Below are 18,063 nucleotides of genomic sequence, written 5' to 3'. Positions count from 1 at the left end.
TGGAAGCGCATCTAACTTTAAGTTGCCCTACTAGAAATACCGAATGCCTATGGAGGGATGTCATCGAACTAGCTTGTGCCACACCTATGGTTTCAATATGGACACCACTACTGTAACATAGGCGTCCGACAAGTTCAGCTGAAATATTTAATTCATCACCCAAGCACACTATGGCTGATTTCAAGAATTGTCGAACTGAATCTGATATCTCATGCCCTCGGCTACATCTCCAGGACAGCTCGATATCGCACTTTGTTTTGCTCCAAGTTCTCGAAAACCTTTTGAACACTAGAAGCCCCTTCATGTTTAAACACCTGAACCAGAGGTTTGATGCCGTGACGAGCGGAAAACTGGAGCATCTCGTCGTGAACACCCCGCGAGCCAACGAGGCTGGAATGCACATGGAATCCTTGGAAGAACATTGCTTGGGCGCTAATGATGAAGTTAGAGAGAAATACTTTGAAGAGGACTTAGGGCTGCAACATACGGCAAAGTTAGTGGTCCTTGGACTGGTGCTGCAAGAGGCACGATAACACCATCTCTGGCGAGAAAGTCCTTGTCCATGACCCTGTATCTTTGTATTAGCATATTTCGAGTCGGACAGATGAGTTAGGTACTTACTTCTCCCAGTCTGGGTACTTGGTGCCAGCAACAACAAGAACATCGATCGGCGCCGTTTTCTTCTCAAACATTTCACCGAGAAGATAAAATTCAGTGGCACCAAACTCCCGAGCCTCATGCTCCTTGCTCTCGGTTGTGCTGTACACGACAACTGCAGCGCCCATCTTGGCCGCATATTGAATTGCCAAGTGCCCGAGACCACCAATCCCAAGGATTCCCACTCTCTTATCCGAAGTGACAGTTTCCTTCAGGGCGGTATAAACCGTCGCACCAGCGCACTGAAGTGGTGCCGCATGCTCGCTCGCCATGCTGTCGGGAATCCTGTGTAGAAAGGTCTCTTTGCCTAGGTAGTACTCTCCAAAAGTACCGTTGTCAAAGTCTCCCTCGCCAAAGATGACTCTTTGGTAGCAATAGATGTCTCTTCCAGACAAGCAGTACTTGCAATGACCGCATGCATCTCTGTGGAAGCCACCGCCAGCCCGGTCACCAACCTTGAATTCAGTGACAAGAGAACCAATGGCCTCTACAATTCCAACACCCTCATGGCCCAAGGCAAGAGGTGCACCGGACTGACAGAAGAGTACATCGGTGTGGCACACTCCGGTATGGGTGATTCGAATGAGGACATCGTGAGGTCCAAGAGATGGGATTTTCGAAGTGGACGAGGAAGCAACTCCGCTTTTGGAGCGGTAGACCGTGTAGTCTTTTCCTGTGAAGTCGTTGGCAGACATTGCAAAGGTGTGTTGAGATTTTGAGCGCGTGGTATCCAAGATGGTTGTTTGGCTTGATGTGAAAGAGAAGGAAGGTAATGTTGTTTTGGTGGCACACATGGAAGCTATTTATCTTTCTCCCGCCTTCTTTGTCATCTCTGTTCTAAATATAAGAGAGTGAATTCATGCAACGTAATCTGTTCTCCGCATATGCCCAGTACCATCAGAGTCGCTCTTACGGGCGTAGCTGTCACATCTCGGCGTTCTAGAACGCCACCTGTTAGTGTTGGTATAGGGTGGCGGTTGCACGAAAACCGTCTAATTCGAATTCGTGGTCAATCATGGGAACTTTAGTGAGAAAGGCGACCCGGGCCGAAGTCCGCACTCTTCAAAGTAGGCATCCTCGCCGATGGTAGCGTTGGGACGTTTGCATAATGATTAGTTATTCTTCTTGCCACTTGGCTTCGGTTGCGCAATCGTCACGCTACAGGCCAAACTGTACCTCGTTGAGCCAACCACAGGCGCAGCTGAGAGCACGTAGAGGCCAAGAGGCGGAATTATTACTTCATTCCCCCGAAGAGGGCCTCACTTAGCGCGATTGAAGCCATCATGACGCCACAGTCAGCCGCATTTGACCGCATCTGAAGGTGCGGGCATGATGCATAACAGCAGCGGGCAATTGTGGAACCAGTTGCGATCAAAAGTGGATCACCGCATCTCGGGATGCCGATGCTACATTGTTAGTCGTATCTCTTCAAGCGGATGTAATCAGCCAATACGAAGACGGGATTTATCGTGTCGTTCGATGCTTCGTCGTAGAATCATGCAGATGGCGATTATGGAGCACCAGACGAGGAAGTAGAATATTAAAGCCTGCCTTAGCCCGGAAAGAAAAGAAACCATCACCAATATCACTCGTTGGCTCTAGCTCACGCTTCTTGTCAATATCAACGTATCATCTTACCATACGCCCAGCCACCAAAAACATTCCTTCGCCCAAAGTATACAATGGCCTCCCCCTTCAAGAACATTCTCATCGTAGGAGCTACTGGTTCTATCGGTTCTGTCGTCATACAAGCGCTGCTCGCTGAACCCTCATTCACTGTCACCGCTCTGCAGCGTTCGTCTTCCAAGCACAAGCTTTCGCCAAAAATCAACATCATCACCATTAATGACTCCTACCCCCTTGAAGCGCTCGTCTCTGCATTTAGCGGCCAGGATGCCATCATCAACTGCGTGACATCACTTGCAGTTGGTGATCAGCTCCGCTTTATCGACGGGGCTGTAGCTGCTAAAGTGAAGCGATATGTCGCTTCAGAGTATGGCCTCAACAATAACAAGCCTGAAGCACGAGCACTCAACCCCGTTTTCCGAGAGAAGGGCGAGATTCAAGACTATCTTCGCTCCAAAGAGTCACTTGGGTTGGAATGGATGAGTATCGCTTGCGGAATGTGGCTTCGCTGGAGTGCACTACACGATTTCTTGGGAATGCACATCAAGGAGAAGAGATTTGTCTTTTGGGATGACGGCGAGGGATGGTTTAGTGCAACGACTGAAGAGAATACGGCTCTCGCTCTCGTCAATGCTTTGACCAAGAAATGGGAAGAAACGAAAAACGGAATTGTGTGGTTGAGCGATTTTGCAATTACGCAGAAGATGCTTCTTGCGGCCATTGAGCGCATTGGTAACGAGAAATTCACAACCGAAACTGTCAACACTTTGGATTTTATCAAGCAGAAGCAGTCAGCGGTAGCCTCTGGAGACCACTTTGCGATTTACGACTTGATCGAGACTGGATTTGTGACTGGGAAGTTCGGTGGTCATCTGGAGAAGGAGGGCGAGATTATGAATGACCTATTAGGCCTACCGAAGAAGTCGATCGATGAAGTGGTCAAGGTAGCTCTTGATGCCGTGAAGGGGTTGTAAAGGTAGCTATTACGCCCTTGTTGTGGACTTCACAGCAGAGAAATACTTAGCTGTGATAAATAATGAAGCTGAGCGATGGTCTCTCCTACTTCCGGATTGCTGTTTCCCCCCCCTCATCTGATATGTAACGCTCCGATAACGCATTTGATGTAATGATAGATACGTATGCAAGCGAGGTTGAGACTGAGGTCGAAAGGGGAGTGCTTAAAATAAGACACTGGCCACGTAGTGGAGGTGAGATATTTTTAGTAATATTAGAAGTCGATGAGACTCTTAATTAAATCCACAGGCCTTTTTTTTTGGTTCATATCACCATTTGACAGGTTCGCGCTAATTGAGGGTTTCGTACAACGGCAAAGGGGCAACACGACGGTTTATGAGCGGCTCTATCGTCAGGCGCTAGGTACAAGCCAAAGTTTTGCTCCCATCGTTTGTATTTGGATACTATTTAGTTTTGGTCCATCAATCAATATTTGGCAAGGTCGAGATAACTAAGTACAAGAAGTTTAAGACACACCCCACAATCACTACCTGGTCGATTACAAGAATGAAGGGTTGGCGTTAGTAAGGAGCTGCTCGAAGTAAGCCTGGAACCACGTTCCCGCTTCAGGTGCCGGCCTGGAAAGAAGAAATTATTAGAATCATTTCTGGGAAGAGTAAAGCGGGGTATAACTCACTGGAGAGCATCAGAATAGCCGCAGTGGTAGTCGTAGCGAGTGGCACTGGTGTCAGAAGTTCCGTCAGACTCGCCGCCAGGCTTGATCCAGACGAAGGCATCCAGAAGACTGTCGCCGGTGTTGGCAGAGGGACGAGTGCCGAAGCCAGTGCCCTTGGCGTTGCACCAGTCACCCCACTGAGCTTGGCCGGTGGGCTGCTTGCCGGAACGGCCCTGGTCAGTGATGAATTGTACGCCAGGCCAACCGTTCTGCGCCAGAAGAGGGCTCATGGCGTGGATATAGGACTTCTCATCATAGATGGAGTTGCCCTGAGTGTAGCTGGGGGCGCTGCTGAGGCTCCAGGCGTTGTAGTTTGCGACGTTGGTTGCGAGACCACGGAGCGCGGCGGGTTTGCCAGCATCCTTGTAGATACCCGCGTACAGCTGAGCGGCAGGTCCCTGGTTAGCAGGCCATCCAAGCCATCCAGCATGGCCGGCATCAAGATACATGGCCACATTGGGAAGGTTGAGCGTGGTGACGGCGTAGTTGGTGAGGGTCAAGTAAGCGTCGTGGGCTTTGGAGCACTTGGCAACATTCATGTTGGTGACCAGGTTGGCCAAGGAGTCAGGTTCTATGGATGTCAGATTAAACAGTTCGCATGTGTCGAAATATACTTGACTCACCAATGACGAGGATGATACGGATGTCTGAGTACGACTGGAGGATCGTCTTGATCGTGTTGATGTAGTTCTTGTATTTGTTGGCACCGTCATTGTCGAGGGAGTACTCGCCGTTGGAAGCCGCAGCAGCGCAGTCGCGCTCAGGGAGATCATAAACAACAAACTGGCCGGCGTAGTTACCACCAGCTTTGTTGGCCGCTCTGATGTCGACAAGGGTGTCTTGCATCAGGGAGATGTGGTCAAAAGAGTCCCTTACAGACTTGTCAATTGAAACTCCTCATATCTCATTCCGAGAAACGTGAAACTCACATCCATTGGAAGGAGGGAACGTCTGCGACCTTGGCGGCAGCAGTGGCCATGGCACCGCTGAGCTTGGGGACTGCCAGGCTGCTAACCTCAGAGCGGTAGTAGTTGTTGGCCCACAGATTGACGCCGGAATAGGGGTTGCCAGAGTAGCTTCCCGCGCCGGTGCCAGTCGGGGGAGGAGCCGTGGTAGAGGTTTTGGTGCTTGTTGCAGAGACGGTGGTAGTCCATTTTGTGGTGGTAGAAACGGCAAGGGAGCTGGTCGTAGAACCGGGACCAGATCCAGCCAGGCACTGGAAGTAGTAGTCGTTGATCTTGCTACAGTAATAACCAGACTCGCAGCAAGTTGCACCACTCCAGTTGATGCCACCACATTGGCCCCTATGTATCGTGTTAGTGGACAAACATCACGAAGTTGAAGTGGTCTCTATTTTGAGTACGCACCACTGGCTGGAGCAGGATTGGCGCTCCTCAAGGATGGGAGCGGCGAAAGCCGCGCCGCTGAGGGCCGCGGCAATGAAGAGCTTGCGTGCAGTCATGGCTTCACAGATAGTTTGGGCTTGCGATAGGTTGTTCGATGATCGATGACCGCTGAGGATGAAGGGAAGAAACCGACACATAAGCAACGAGAACCGTAAGACGTTTTATATCACTCTACGTGCCCAGAATCCTACTCATGTGAACCATATTAGCTTTCGGAAACACGGGATCTCAGCACGTCTCGCTTGGGATCAAGTCACACTAGAAACTCGCGATGACTAAAGTGGTGACGAACAGCGAATGCAAAGGACCGAGCCGCTCCATCGGGGAAGGCGCCTGGGCAGGCAAAGGCAACGAGACCACGGCTTAGCGGGGAACAAACCCGATGGCATATAGCACTGAGAGCAACGAGGGGTAGAAACATGCAATTAATTAACTCGGGTGAGGACAGGGCGGCTGCATTGGGTAGAGTGAAATACCGTCACGTTACGCTTTAGCGTCATGTCCAGCGAGCACGTTCGGAACCGTTGCCGACTAGGAATTAATTAAGACAGGTCTCTCATAAAGGACGAGATATATTACTTGACATCCACGTGCCGGCAGCCGCTTGTGGATGTAACCTTGAGACAGTTCATCTCGGAGGCTACCTTCCATGAAGTGCCCGAATAGGAAAGGCGGAGCTTCATCTAAAATATTGGCATCACGCCAAGCCGCTGGGGCAAAAATCGCCCGGAAACCTTGACCGAAAAGCCGGCTCCGCCGGGACAATGGTCTTGATGGCCTGATGACGAGGAACCTTGTGCCGGAGAGTGGGATTGTGCTCTGGCGTCCAGTGGAGGCCGAGATCATGTCCAGACAAGCCAGATTACAATAATGAGCACGAAGGATTCGAAAAACAGGAAACTCCGAAATCAAGTGAAAAGGGCTCAATTAATCATCTATTCGTTCAAGGAGCTGCCTCAGTGGACTCGTCGGGAACGCTTTCGGTCGCCGGCCGTCACCGTAAAGTGAACCCCATGAGGATATGATCGGCAACTCGAAGAGACATTATCCGGAGGGAATCGCTGGATTAAAACTCGGAAAAGTATAGCTTGAAGAGGATCGCTGACGGGATTTTCTAACATAGCTACCGGAGAACAAAGATCAGTACCATGTCGTTCAATAGCGTAAGTTGATATACGCGCCGCTTGAAGTACCTTTATGACTTGTTTAATAGTCGCATATCATGACTATGACGTGCTTGGGGCGTTGTATACCAGCACTTATGAGTTATGTGAAAGGAGTCCACAAGGTTGTCTTGGTTAAAAGAAATATATATTATACCTGAGGTGGGCTCCTCCGGCGTTTGAAAAGCCCATATTCCAACGTCATTCCCGTATTCCTTTATCACCCTAGTAAGTATCTTCTTATCAGTCTTACCCACTTCAGCAGTTGTGTGACCTGCAACAACGGGAGCTGTGTGCCCGGTTTCGAATCGTCCCTCCTTCACTTGAGAGTCGCGAGCAGGCTTCAGAAAGCTCCTAATTACTTCCATTAACCCACACACCCGTAAACCGGGCCTCGAGAGACGATATATTTGTTAGACAGCTTGCTGTGCCGCAGGCTCAACTCCGGGACCGCTGCTCATCAACCCCTGTACCAACTCCCCGCTCTCGCTTCAACCAGACCACTGATAATCAACCAGACAATCAACCTGGCATATCTCTCGCATTAATAAATAACCGATTCCGATGTAGGATTAAAGCGCATAACTTACCCCGCCCTTGATAGAGTCCAGTGTTTGTTCCTCCGTTTCGGGCGAAATAAGCTCATATTCTAACTTCAGCCACAATATAAGCACATAAGTCGTCGCAAAAATGTGTCAAGATGAAGTGGAAGCAGGGCATGAGGTTATTGAACCAGAAACACACGATGATGCAGACTCGACTTTGAGTAGTGGCATGCAGTCGTCAACGGCATCACTCACCGCTTCAATTCTCGAGTATCGAACAATCCATGGACGAACCTTTCACAGCCAACGGGGTCCTGGCGATGCCGAATACTGGGCACCCAACGATAATCAGCACAATACCAGTATGGACATTCAGCATCATGTCTGGACATTGCTGCTCGACGGGAAACTCTACCTTGCACCGCTTCCAAGCGACGCTGGCAAGGTCCTTGACATTGGCACGGGAACGGGCATCTGGGCTATCGACTTTGCGGATGAGCACCCGGAGGCAACTGTATTAGGCGTCGACTTGTCGCCCACTCAGCCGGAATGGGTTCCGCCAAACTGCAGATTTGAGATCGACGATGTATCTCTGGACTGGACTTGGCAGAATGACGAATTCGACTTTGTACATCTTCGTACAATGTTCGGCAGCTTTACGGACTGGCAGCATGTCTTTAACGAGGCTTACAGGGTCTGCAAGCCTGGCGGCTTTGTCGAAGACTTTGAGGCAAGTGCTGATTTGATCTCGGACGACGGTACTGTCACCCGAGAGAATGGCACTGCACTGGGGCAATGGGGCAAGCTCTTCCATGAAGCCGGTTGGAAGACTGGCCGCAGTATGGCAATCTTTGAGGAAGACACGCAGGTGAAATGCATGAAGGCAGCGGGTTTTGTGGACGTGGTGGTCAAAGATATCAAGGTAAGGCAGAGCAAGTACTACAGCGCGTAATAAGTGGCTAACATTCCAGTGTCCGTTGGGCCAATGGCCGAAAGACCCCAAACAAAAGGAAATTGGGTCGTATGATCTAGCCGCCGTCGAAGAAGGCCTAGAAGGTACTTGAAGCACCACAAGGGCATCCCGTCATGGTTCATTGGCTAATTGACAACAATAGGATACGTGATCTACATGTTCAACACGATTCTTGACTGGTCTATGGAGGAAGTCCAGGTATACCTCGCAAAGGTCAGGAAAGAGTTGAGAGACAAGAAGCATCACACGTACTTCTGGACGAGGACGGTCTACGGGAGAAAGCCCACACCGCAGGAATCATGACAACGGAATAATGTGTTTTGACTCCCGGCAATCTCAAAAGATTGAGCATACTCAATCCAGTGGGAGAAGTTGGTATCTTTCCTAGAGTGCTAACCTTCGGGTACGAGCTGCGGTGCTTAGACAATAGCCAACGACGAGAGGATCGCGTTCGAGCGACATACACGACAATATCCACGGTCGGACGAGCCTTACCTATGCACACTGTACATCGGATTTTTATTTTCCTTACATATCAGAACATTTATTCATTTAGCATTAGCCCACTATACGCGCTAGCCATTACCAGACCGCGATGTGCATTGCTCAACGTGACGGCTTGATATACTCGATCGCAGAGCTCAACAGAGGCGTGCCTAGGATGAGGCCTTGGCAGCGACTGGACTCAGAGAATTGGAGTGCCAATTTGACTCCCCGACATACAATTTCGGCGTGTTTAACCTCCCATTTTGTGATGTCTCAGTGCTAAACAATAGGGCCAAGCCACACTCAGCACCAACAGCCAATGAATGCAGCGCTCTGAATATCCCGACAGCACTGGAATCTGCGGTGTGCCATAAGGGCTTACTCCTAATACTTCACACAGCAATATGCAGCCAATCGAGCCAATTATCGTCCCAGCCGTCTCATGCGGCTCATGTATCATGTGCCTGATTAACGCCTGAAAATCTGAGATTCAAGGCTGCCTGAGCGATTTTCCACTTTACATCTCACACTGGAGAAAACACAAGAAGATGGCGCCATCCCAGCGAGAAAGCCAGAGGCAGTGTCAAATATGCTTCGTTATTCTCCCGAACGTGTTCAATCTCGTCGATCACTCTTTGAGCACCGGACATCAAGCCGATCAGTGCTGCGACATATGCTTCAGACGATTGAGGAGCCAGAACGCTGTAGAGCAGCATAAACACTCCCATCACAGGGAAAGCCACGCAGCCAATCGATCAACAAGTCTCGTTTGGGTGCCGAACGCGGATACTGGACCACAGTCCTTCCCTACTCCGACATCATATTCCTTCAGTGACAGAACATACAAACCCTTTACGCCGCCCGACATGAACATCATTTACGATCTGCTCCTCGCCACTTGCCATTCGGAAGAGAGCCTCAAAAGGGAGTGTTATTTTGTGCGAGATGACCTGAACAACGACTCTTACAACAGAACCAAGGAACCTACGATTCTGAAAGAATGTCTTCCTACGCCTCCTACCCACCCCTGGTACCCAAAAAGAAAGGCTGTCGCTTTAGACTGCGAGATGGCAGGTGTCGAGGGTGGGGGAAGTGAAATAGTGTCCATCTGCGTTGTCGACTTCTTCACCAAAGAAGTATTGGTGAATTCTCTCGTCAAGCCACGGGAGTTCATCGTTCAATGGCGCAGCGAGATCCATGGCGTAACACCTGCGGCCATGGCGATTGCAGCCGCGAGTCAGCAGGTCCTCGATGGCTGGAGGGAAGCGCGTGGAGAGCTCTGGAAGCACATCAACGAGCAAACCGTGCTTGTGGGACAGTCCCTGCACAACGATTTGAAGGTTCTGCGAGTGGTACACACCAAGATTGTCGACACTGCCATTGTTTCCTCCGAAGCTGCTTTCGGCAGAGAGAAACCTGCAGGACGCAAATGGGGTCTTGAAGTCCTGTGCAAGGAACTGCTGAACCTACGGATTCGTCTGGGATCTGGGGTTCACAACGACATGGAGGACACCATGGCAACACGCGAGGTAGCTCTGTGGTGTCTTTGCCATCCAATGAAGTTAAAACAATGGGGGGAGAACGCGCGGACGTCATTCTATGCTGAAAGAGAAAGACAAATACAGCGCCAAAAGAGCCTGGCAAAAACAGCACCATTCACACCAGGCAAGAAAGACAGGGAGGAAGAGGGATACATGCAGCGCCAAAGGAACCTAGCACAGAAAGTACCGCCCACGCCGGGCAATAATTACAACGGCGAAGAGGGATACATCCAACATTACTACTGTAGCGATGACGAGCTTCTTCACTGGGAGGATGTGGTACCTAGGGAGATATGGCCGAAGTCGCCTCCTGATTCGGATTGAGACAGTCCTCTTGAAAATGGAGGCGGAAAATCCAGTAGTTCGGGTCTGTGCATACAAACTAAAACTAAGTCGGTCTTTCCTGAAAGGTTTCGTTGGTAGTCTTTCTTTAAACAAGTATGTATCTTCTAACTTGTTGAAATGGTTCGTGGCTACATGGTTGGTGGAGAAGTACCAGCTTAGGGTCGACACCCATTTCGTAGAGGACAATTAGACAGAAGCAGTATGCTCGCTGCAAAGGTCAGCCTATGCAGCTTTTTTGAGACGTGAAGCTCTCGGTCACCTACACACGGTCGTATTTTGCTAATTTTAATATTGCAAAGATATAAATTGATGTTTACAGTTCTCTCTAACTTAACGCTATAGCTCACACGAAGATGAAAATTCGGCAAGCCGATAGCGAGTAGTCGCACACACGACGCAGAGCCCACATTGTGACATGTCTCATCCCACGCGACCAAAAGCCCCCCCGTATGGCATCAACAACATACACTACAACCAGGGTGATGTCATATTTGGGCCGCTCAGATAAACGTTGATCTGCATGGCCTGGAGCTCGTTGTTGTAGTACTGGAGCACTTCGAGAGTATCACCAGTAGCTCCGGTGGGAGACAGCATCGTCACATTACCCTGAGCTTCCATGACCTCCATCCACGCCTCCTGCACTTCCTGCGGCGCACTCATCGAGTTGGGAATAAAGGCGGAAACATTTGCGTAGGGGTAGACGGTGCCCGGAATTATGCCGCTGGTCACGACGAAGCCCAACTCCTCGTCGATGACGAGGCCGACTCGGGCGTTCGTGTCAGTGGGGTGATTATCAGGCCAGACGCAGCCCAGCGGTGTGCTTGATGCGTTGGAATAGGTCCCGGTATCGATAACTTTCCCGCCGGCTTCAGTGAACAGGCACTCGTCAGCCACGGTGACGGAGAAGTTGCTGGACGTGGCGAAGAGAGATTCGCTCAGAGCCCACAACGTTTCCCGGCTCGCCTTGGTCCGATTAGCCGCCGGCGACATCAACGGCTCGTAGTTTGCCATAACTTCGGCGGCCGAGAAGGTGAAGCCGTGGTCGCCGCGGGAGCGGTTAATGAACAGCTCCAGCTCCGTGATCTGCTGGTTGACGACCTTGATTCGGGCGCGAAGGACTGCCTCCGTCGCGTCGTTGCCCTCACTGATTGCCAGGGCAAAATACGCCGTGCCGTTGGTAGTGTCGATTGCCAACAGGCTAGGGGGGCCTGCCTTGGTGATGGTGCGCCATGAAGTCATCATGCCGAGCGCTGCCGGGTGCGAGTTCTCGGTTGCCTTGTAGAACTGTGCTAACGGCAGGCTGTAAGGGTCGTGGGCCACCATTGAATCCAAGATCTGGGTCACCATGGCCGTCATGCACTCCCGGTCGCAGTCGCTGGTCGACCTGCATGACATACTCCTGTCGACTACAGTGTTGGTAGGCATCGCCGACCCCGCTATCGCGAGGACAAAGAGTGCCGCTGCCTTCATGAACATCTGCTTCATTATTGCTGTGAACGACGTTGGCTTTCAAACAACAAAGCTAGAGCTTGAGAAAGTTCACTGATAGTTTTGAAGTCGAACTTGGAAATCGACAGAAGTGAGATAGTAGTAGAAGCCCAAAGCACAACAATTTCCAGATCTAAGAATATCATAGCTCCTATATATAATCACAGCAGCCTTGCGAAAACGAGTATATAGTTGGCCCCATGAGTATCATCAGCCCAGCTCGAGCACTTGCCAATAGTAACTACCGACCCCCAGAAGCCATCAGTCTGCAGTAGCCTAATCCTGGAATGCGGGGAAGCTGCGGAACAACAACGACCGATATTCGCACATCTTCGGCCGCCTGGATCAAACCCTGGCTTCCCCGCGTTTCCCGAAGATCAGTCTCTGTCCACATGCCGAAATCCTGGAGTCGGTATCCATTTCCAGAGCCGTATTGTAATCCCTCCAGGGTATTTATCGCGTCCCAGTCTTTCGAGTGCTGTAGTACTTCGGACACTCTTAGCTTGAACTGTATGGGGCGGTCTGACGTGGTAGCGTCAATGGGAACGGTAATATGGTCACAAACTGATTGGATGCAACAATTTGTTCACCTTGCCTATATTGTTAAATCCATGTAACGGCCTCATTCTCGCTGTGACAAATCCAAATATACTTCAGGTCATGCCATGGAAACCAGGCCATTACACCCCCGTTGCCGACAGAATGGCATTTATTATTGATGCCTAAGTCGCGAACACTATCTAATCTAGACAATCGGATTATGATTAAATTATTCTAGTCCTAGATTCTTACAAGCCAAGAGGGATATAATTGATATGATCAGAAGAACTATGAAGATCCCGGCCCCACGCTCGTTCAAACGATCTGCGATACTTTGGACATTTTACGGCCCCACCGGCAACTCAAGTTCAGCAAGGAATCACCATGCAGCTCAACTTCTCAGCCAGCTTATTGGGCGTGGAAAAAATCACGGAACCAAGTCGGGTTCCGTCAAGACTGAGCGAGCCATGGCCGCGTGTGCTATTACGACAACACATTCCCATGCGGAAAGTGGACGTTATTCTCCAGTCAGGTTAGCTAAATTCGCCAGATGCGACTCTGGCGATCGTCCAACACTCATGTGGTCACAATACTACCCTGATGTTATCTTGGCCCGCATCGGCTTGTGGAGCTGGGAATTAGATATACCACTTCTGTCCGGGACAGGGTTCGGCACGGCGTCTTGACTTCACAGATCCTTTACCTCGGTCAACGGCGGTTCAATCTCTCAGTACTCTCTTAACCGCTCCATCTTGACCCTACCTTGATTACAAGATATTTTCCAATGTCCTAGTACTGACGTCACCCGGGTCCAGATCTTGGCCGATGTCCTCCTTTTGGCAAAATATTTTCCACAATGCAGGGAGTAAGAGGTCCCGAAGCGAGGACATTCTTGTCCACCGGCGACAAAATACGGGTTGTGGGGTTTTGCTTTTCACGATCCCGATGCCTCGAGACATGTTGAATAAATAGCCGTATGCTTTATTGCTTAAGCTAGTAGGTAGAATGTATAAAGGTACGTATAACCTGTCCTCCCAGCATCACCTCCCCTTGTGAACGCACCTTTGTCCTGGGCGGCATAGAAGACTCTACCAGGGCCAGGTTCCATCAAGCGCTTCAACAAGAACTGCTTGCTCCTTGTCGACCTCCACAGTGGGATTTTTGGCACGTTTTGCCTGCTTCTCGGCCTTTACTCAACCTCGACGCAAGACGGGGGTTCGGGTGGAGAATCCGTCTTTCTGACCTTTTTGGCCTTCTTCTTATCCTTCCTCGTCTTCTTCTTTTCCGCAGAAAGAGGCGTTGAAGGCTCCTGAGTGATTCGCATCAGCGAATCGTAATCACGTTGCCACTCGCCACCTAATTTCGCATGGTTAGCAAATTTGAATCACGCCCGAGACAGATTGTTTCACTCACCTGGTTCAGCCGATGTAAGATCCTGACCGAGATTTGAATCTTCACGCTGGTGATACTGACTTGATTGATCAAAGTCAGTGTCGGATGGAAGATGGCCGTGAACGGAATCAGGTTGGCTCTCGACTGGAGCAACATCGGCAGGTGCGTAGAAGTCTTCTTCAGCCACTTTATGATAACCCTCCTCCGCTGAGGGTATCTCGTCACCTGCCGGGACCCCGTCCTCAACTGGCACCTCGGCCTCCACAGGGCACGCTTCTGCAGCTGGCTTAAGATTAACATGGTCCACGGATGGCGGCTGGTTTATCGAGTCTGCTGTTGTAAGCTGTTTTATTGTTGCGCGATGTGCATCCAATTCCCGACGGGTCTGTTTTAGCTCTTCTGCTAAGACCTCCCTCTCTTCCAGCTCCCTGGAGACAACGGCCCTTAGTAGCACCCCGTTAATGGTTGTGGCGCTCCCAATCTCAACCAGAAGATTTTCTGCCTTGGGTCTGTCGAGATCGTCAAGCTCGGACCGAGTTCGTGAAGCGATGTATGTTTCAAGCCAGTCATCTTCGTCGCAGAGATTGGGATGCTCGTCGTGTAGGATATCCAACATACAAGGAAGGCTGAGGCCATCTCCAAGTCTCCGGATTTCCCTGGTTGCTAGAATGCGAAGACGAGGCAGGCGATAGTCCCGGGCCGCAGAATACACTCGAAGACTAGTCGCAAATTCTGCGGTCCGTTTGTCCTGAGCAGTTTCTCCTTTTGGCTTGAGACACTGGTATCTTCCTTTGTATAGGAAGTGAACGATGACGTGGCCCGCGTCCAAGGAGACATCCTGGATTGTAAGGATGTTGCTTCCGCCGTGGCGATCAGCGAATGCTGGACTTCCCTGGAGCAGTCCATTTGGCACGTAGAGAGGCCCTTGCCCCTTGAACCACAGCTGGGACAGTATTCCGCCATAAGGACTAAGATCAGGAGCTGGTTAGTGGGAGTAGGAGCCGCCTAGACGCTGGTGAAGACTCACGAGGTTGCAGGCCTGAAATCGTCGTCGTCGTCAGGGGTAAGCTCCATACTTGGCGATCCATGAGCGGGCATCGTTCCGCTAGAGTTGCTCGCCATCTTTGCCGGTTTAGTTCTTTCTGTGCACGATAACGATGGAAGAAAATTGTGGGCGTTGACACTCCATAACTTGAGAGGAAGATGTTTATCAAGTCTACCCTGTATTTGAGCCCACCCGTTCTCCCTCGACACCTACGATATGACCAACAAAGTGGAGTGCATAGTGGGCTCTTTTTGAGGCCCCCAGCACAAGACAAGCGACTACCCCAATTTGAGCGTTCATTGAGGTACGTGGCACATCTTCGCATATTCCAGCCCCACCGTCTGACTCTGTCCCTCCAGTCATGACACGCCATCTGTTATCTCATGAGCTTGGTCGGCCTCCCTCATCGAAAGCTTTAACCATAATTGGATAACTGTGATGGAGCGAGAAGTGCGGTTGGTCGTAGTGGAAGCGGGACGCGGGTCTGGGCCTTTCTTTGCCCGTACGAGTCGCCTGAAGCGAAATGGCGAGGAAGAATGAATCATATTTGCCAGCAGTTGTAGGAACATCCTGCGCGGAGCCATCACGCACCGGCTTGCATCTCCGACGACAGCTGGTAATTGGCACAGCAGAAAGCTACGCGATTGCTTGGCCACTTCCCCATGGCGTGTGATGCGCCGCTCGCCTCACCTTGGCAGAACCATGCAGGCTGGTGACGTGGCTTCGTCTAAACCACCATGTTGATCAAAGTCGGCTCATTCATACAGCCTGTCAATCACTATTCATGCATCCCTGAACGGGCCCAGTCATAGGTCGACGCTTCTCCTCTGAATGCCGGCTAGTGCCTCCCTCTAAGCAACACTCCAAACCCCCTCTGGAGTAAAATTCAAGCCTGTCCAGGCACTAAGAAATCAGAGTTGAAGCTGGACCGGAAGAATAAACTGGCGTCAGGTACAGCGAGCCACTAAAAGAGTCCATTGTGCTGTCGCTGGAGCTAAACCGGATATATGGATTGCACGGTCGTGCGAGGAACCCACGCATACCACGCCATAGTATCGGGCAATCATTCGAGTTTGGATTCAATGACTTCCAAGTTTCACTATTTCTCAAGAATGCTTGACACAGACATCAGGTGTTAGAAACATATGAAAGAAGTCTGCATATGATCACCTTGTGGTTGACTTTTCCTTCTTCTGTCACCTCGTGTGCTGGCCGACTTTAAAGCGTCTACTGCCCACTCTGGAAGAGAGATGCAAGCACGTTGCCGCGAAAGGCATGGGTGGCAAAGTTTCAAGAGTTGAGTGAGGCCAGCATGTAGAAGCCCCCGATCTTGCCTCTGAGCTACGAAGAATAGAATGTGCTCGATGCCAACAATGCTTAGCCGCCTTTTCTTGGTGCGGACGTGAGAAGATCCAACCGAAAGCAAGGAATGTACAACTTATTTACTAACTGCAACCATTTGTTTAATTAGTTCGTACTCAATACTCCCGCGAAGAGCTACTGCTGATACTTCTCAAATACCTCCATCACCTTACGGAATCCTCTCATGTGGCATCTCGCCTTCTGATCCCTTCCGTGTCTGTCTACCACCATCCTCGCGCCGTGCGTTAGGAGGTATTCCACGGCTTCGACATTCTCACTGTCAACTGCAATATGTAGTGCAGTCTCTGTGCATTCACTTCCATCCTGACATAACGGGTTCCAGTCCCTTGGATCGCAGTCGCCTGGTTTCCACCAAGTTTCCGCGTCGTTGACATCCATGCCCCCAATTTCGACCAGAAGTTGCAACACTTTCACACCCTCAGGCCCAGTTCGAGAAGCAGCATCCTTTACCAATACGAGATCTCCGGGCCACTTTGGGTATGGCGGTATGCCTGTATAGAGTGTCCGCGGGACATGACTGAAGTACGATCGGAGGGTTGAACTTGGGAGATCGCGAACGCAAGATCGTATATTTCCACCCACAGTGCCCGTGGAGGGAAGCTGAGACTCCTCCGTAGGTTTTAGTGGACGCTGCGATGCCGTGATCCAACCCGCGCGCCGAAGTGCGTCCCATCCGGTTCGTGAAAGACCCGGCTCCAAGTAAGAAATTGTCGGTGATGGACAAACAGTGAAAATGCTGGACGGCGGTAGCGCAAATTTTGTCAAGGCAACAAGAACCTCGTAGTTGTAGTGCTTAATAGTGACGGCAACAAGAATGTGCAATAGAGCAGGCGTCTGGAATGCAGAAGTCCCAGTCTCTTCTTGGAGCCAAGAATCCATTCCTTGAATCATGTCGTAGGTGCATGTGACGCACCTGTTTAACAATCTGAGAAAGAATTCATTCTCTAAGAGCAATTAATCAGTATCGCATTATGCGGCATTTTGTGCTGATTGTTCTGGGATCTCACCTAGGATGGCATCCTTCTTTTCAGCCTCACTGGCATAAATCTTATAGGCAGCTGCAACAAGGTCTTCTTCGGCCGTCGAGGTTACATCGTGCACGTCGAAAGCAGTGCCCTTTGTGAAGTCGATGCAGTTGTAGAAGTGCGTCCACAAAGTCACAGATCCCAAAGCATCCACCTCCGCTAGCTTCTGATGCTTGGAGGGGAGCTGTCGTTCGTACAAATTTGGTAATGGGGCCATTGTCGACTATTTCCTTCCCGGGTTGAGGACTTGCGAGCGAGAAATTGGGGAAAAGAGAGGTTTTAGTTGCTCGAAAACTTGGAGCTGGAAACGAACACGTGAACTTATGCGTTGGCTGCCTAACACGAAACTCAGGTTGAGCATAGGATAGACGCATTTGATTGGAGTAGGAAACAGAGAGCGCTCCGTCAAATTTTAATGCGTGAAAAAGCCACAATCAACGTTAGCATGGATCTACACCTCTTGGGGATTAGTTGATGGCGAGGCCCCGGCCATGACATATTTCAGCTCGAAAAATAATGAAAGCCTTGGAAAACGCCTTGGAAGGAGCCTTGTAAAAAGCCTTCAATAATGAAATGAACGGCAGGAAAAATGCCATTTGACACTGCTATCCATTGAATGTCACGAACTACTCTGTAAGGCTCACTGCACCATCATCACCCGCACACCATTAGTCCCATCCTTAGCACAAGGCACAAACATGTCGTGATCGTAAGCGACATCCTCATCCGTCGTCTCAAATAGGCGCATCTGTGGGAAA

The 18,063-nt window shown here is 50.4% G+C and overlaps 8 protein-coding genes across 8 annotated transcripts; 3 read left to right on the top strand and 5 right to left on the bottom strand.

The window, feature by feature from the left end:
- Positions 1-221: 221 nt before the first annotated feature.
- BGZ61DRAFT_367731 (chaperonin 10-like protein) lies at positions 222-1,352 on the bottom strand (the record flags this gene model as incomplete). Its single annotated transcript, XM_046241815.1, has 3 exons — positions 222-432; positions 488-568; positions 622-1,352. The coding sequence occupies 3 exons, from the start codon at positions 1,350-1,352 to the stop codon at positions 222-224; spliced, it is 1,023 nt and encodes a 340-aa protein (XP_046096833.1).
- Positions 1,353-2,339: 987 nt separating this feature from the next.
- BGZ61DRAFT_499091 (uncharacterized protein) lies at positions 2,340-3,257 on the top strand (the record flags this gene model as incomplete). Its single annotated transcript, XM_046251359.1, has 1 exon — positions 2,340-3,257. The coding sequence occupies one exon, from the start codon at positions 2,340-2,342 to the stop codon at positions 3,255-3,257; it is 918 nt and encodes a 305-aa protein (XP_046096832.1).
- Positions 3,258-3,796: 539 nt separating this feature from the next.
- On the bottom strand, positions 3,797-5,435 carry BGZ61DRAFT_539035 (1, 4-beta cellobiohydrolase; the record flags this gene model as incomplete). The annotated part of the gene is made up of 5 exons (XM_046254728.1): positions 3,797-3,875; positions 3,935-4,544; positions 4,597-4,844; positions 4,903-5,277; positions 5,341-5,435. 5 exons carry the CDS (start codon positions 5,433-5,435, stop codon positions 3,797-3,799), a joined length of 1,407 nt encoding a protein of 468 aa, XP_046096831.1.
- A 1,581-nt stretch (positions 5,436-7,016) lies between these two features.
- BGZ61DRAFT_431677 (S-adenosyl-L-methionine-dependent methyltransferase) lies at positions 7,017-8,762 on the top strand. Its single transcript, XM_046243860.1, has 3 exons — positions 7,017-8,009; positions 8,059-8,143; positions 8,203-8,762. Exons 1-3 carry the CDS (start codon positions 7,233-7,235, stop codon positions 8,361-8,363), a joined length of 1,023 nt encoding a protein of 340 aa, XP_046096830.1. The 5' UTR covers positions 7,017-7,232; the 3' UTR covers positions 8,364-8,762.
- A 173-nt stretch (positions 8,763-8,935) lies between these two features.
- Positions 8,936-10,686, top strand: BGZ61DRAFT_462550 (ribonuclease H-like domain-containing protein). The gene has a single exon (XM_046247315.1). The coding sequence runs from the start codon at positions 9,095-9,097 to the stop codon at positions 10,409-10,411; it is 1,317 nt and encodes a 438-aa protein (XP_046096829.1). The 5' UTR covers positions 8,936-9,094; the 3' UTR covers positions 10,412-10,686.
- Positions 10,687-10,900: 214 nt separating this feature from the next.
- On the bottom strand, positions 10,901-11,917 carry BGZ61DRAFT_367546 (uncharacterized protein; the record flags this gene model as incomplete). Its single annotated transcript, XM_046241797.1, has 1 exon — positions 10,901-11,917. The coding sequence occupies one exon, from the start codon at positions 11,915-11,917 to the stop codon at positions 10,901-10,903; it is 1,017 nt and encodes a 338-aa protein (XP_046096828.1).
- A 1,514-nt stretch (positions 11,918-13,431) lies between these two features.
- On the bottom strand, positions 13,432-15,099 carry BGZ61DRAFT_462549 (uncharacterized protein). Its single transcript, XM_046247314.1, has 3 exons — positions 14,880-15,099; positions 13,874-14,820; positions 13,432-13,816 (listed from the first exon to the last, which is right to left on the bottom strand). The coding sequence occupies exons 1-3, from the start codon at positions 14,972-14,974 to the stop codon at positions 13,650-13,652; spliced, it is 1,209 nt and encodes a 402-aa protein (XP_046096827.1). The 5' UTR covers positions 14,975-15,099; the 3' UTR covers positions 13,432-13,649.
- A 1,295-nt stretch (positions 15,100-16,394) lies between these two features.
- BGZ61DRAFT_539030 (uncharacterized protein) lies at positions 16,395-17,522 on the bottom strand (the record flags this gene model as incomplete). The annotated part of the gene is made up of 2 exons (XM_046254727.1): positions 16,395-17,224; positions 17,288-17,522. 2 exons carry the CDS (start codon positions 17,520-17,522, stop codon positions 16,395-16,397), a joined length of 1,065 nt encoding a protein of 354 aa, XP_046096826.1.
- Positions 17,523-18,063: the final 541 nt, after the last annotated feature.

The sequence above is a fragment of the Ilyonectria robusta genome (assembly GCF_021365365.1).
Source record: "Ilyonectria robusta strain PMI_751 chromosome Unknown BGZ61scaffold_32, whole genome shotgun sequence".
Lineage (NCBI taxonomy): Eukaryota > Fungi > Ascomycota > Sordariomycetes > Hypocreales > Nectriaceae > Ilyonectria > Ilyonectria robusta.
This window is presented reverse-complemented; position numbering and strand designations above follow the sequence as displayed.

Coding starts and splice junctions, on each gene's coding strand:
- BGZ61DRAFT_431677 (XM_046243860.1), top strand. CDS start 7,233: ATGTGTCAAGATGAAGTGGAAGCAGGGCATGAGGTTATTGAACCAGAA. Junction 8,010..8,058: donor TGGTGGTCAAAGATATCAAG/GTAAGGCAGAGC, acceptor CTAACATTCCAG/TGTCCGTTGGGCCAATGGCC. Junction 8,144..8,202: donor CGTCGAAGAAGGCCTAGAAG/GTACTTGAAGCA, acceptor TGACAACAATAG/GATACGTGATCTACATGTTC.
- BGZ61DRAFT_462549 (XM_046247314.1), bottom strand. CDS start 14,974: ATGGCGAGCAACTCTAGCGGAACGATGCCCGCTCATGGATCGCCAAGT. Junction 14,821..14,879: donor GATTTCAGGCCTGCAACCTC/GTGAGTCTTCAC, acceptor TCCTGATCTTAG/TCCTTATGGCGGAATACTGT. Junction 13,817..13,873: donor TCTTACATCGGCTGAACCAG/GTGAGTGAAACA, acceptor ATGCGAAATTAG/GTGGCGAGTGGCAACGTGAT.
- BGZ61DRAFT_462550 (XM_046247315.1), top strand. CDS start 9,095: ATGGCGCCATCCCAGCGAGAAAGCCAGAGGCAGTGTCAAATATGCTTC.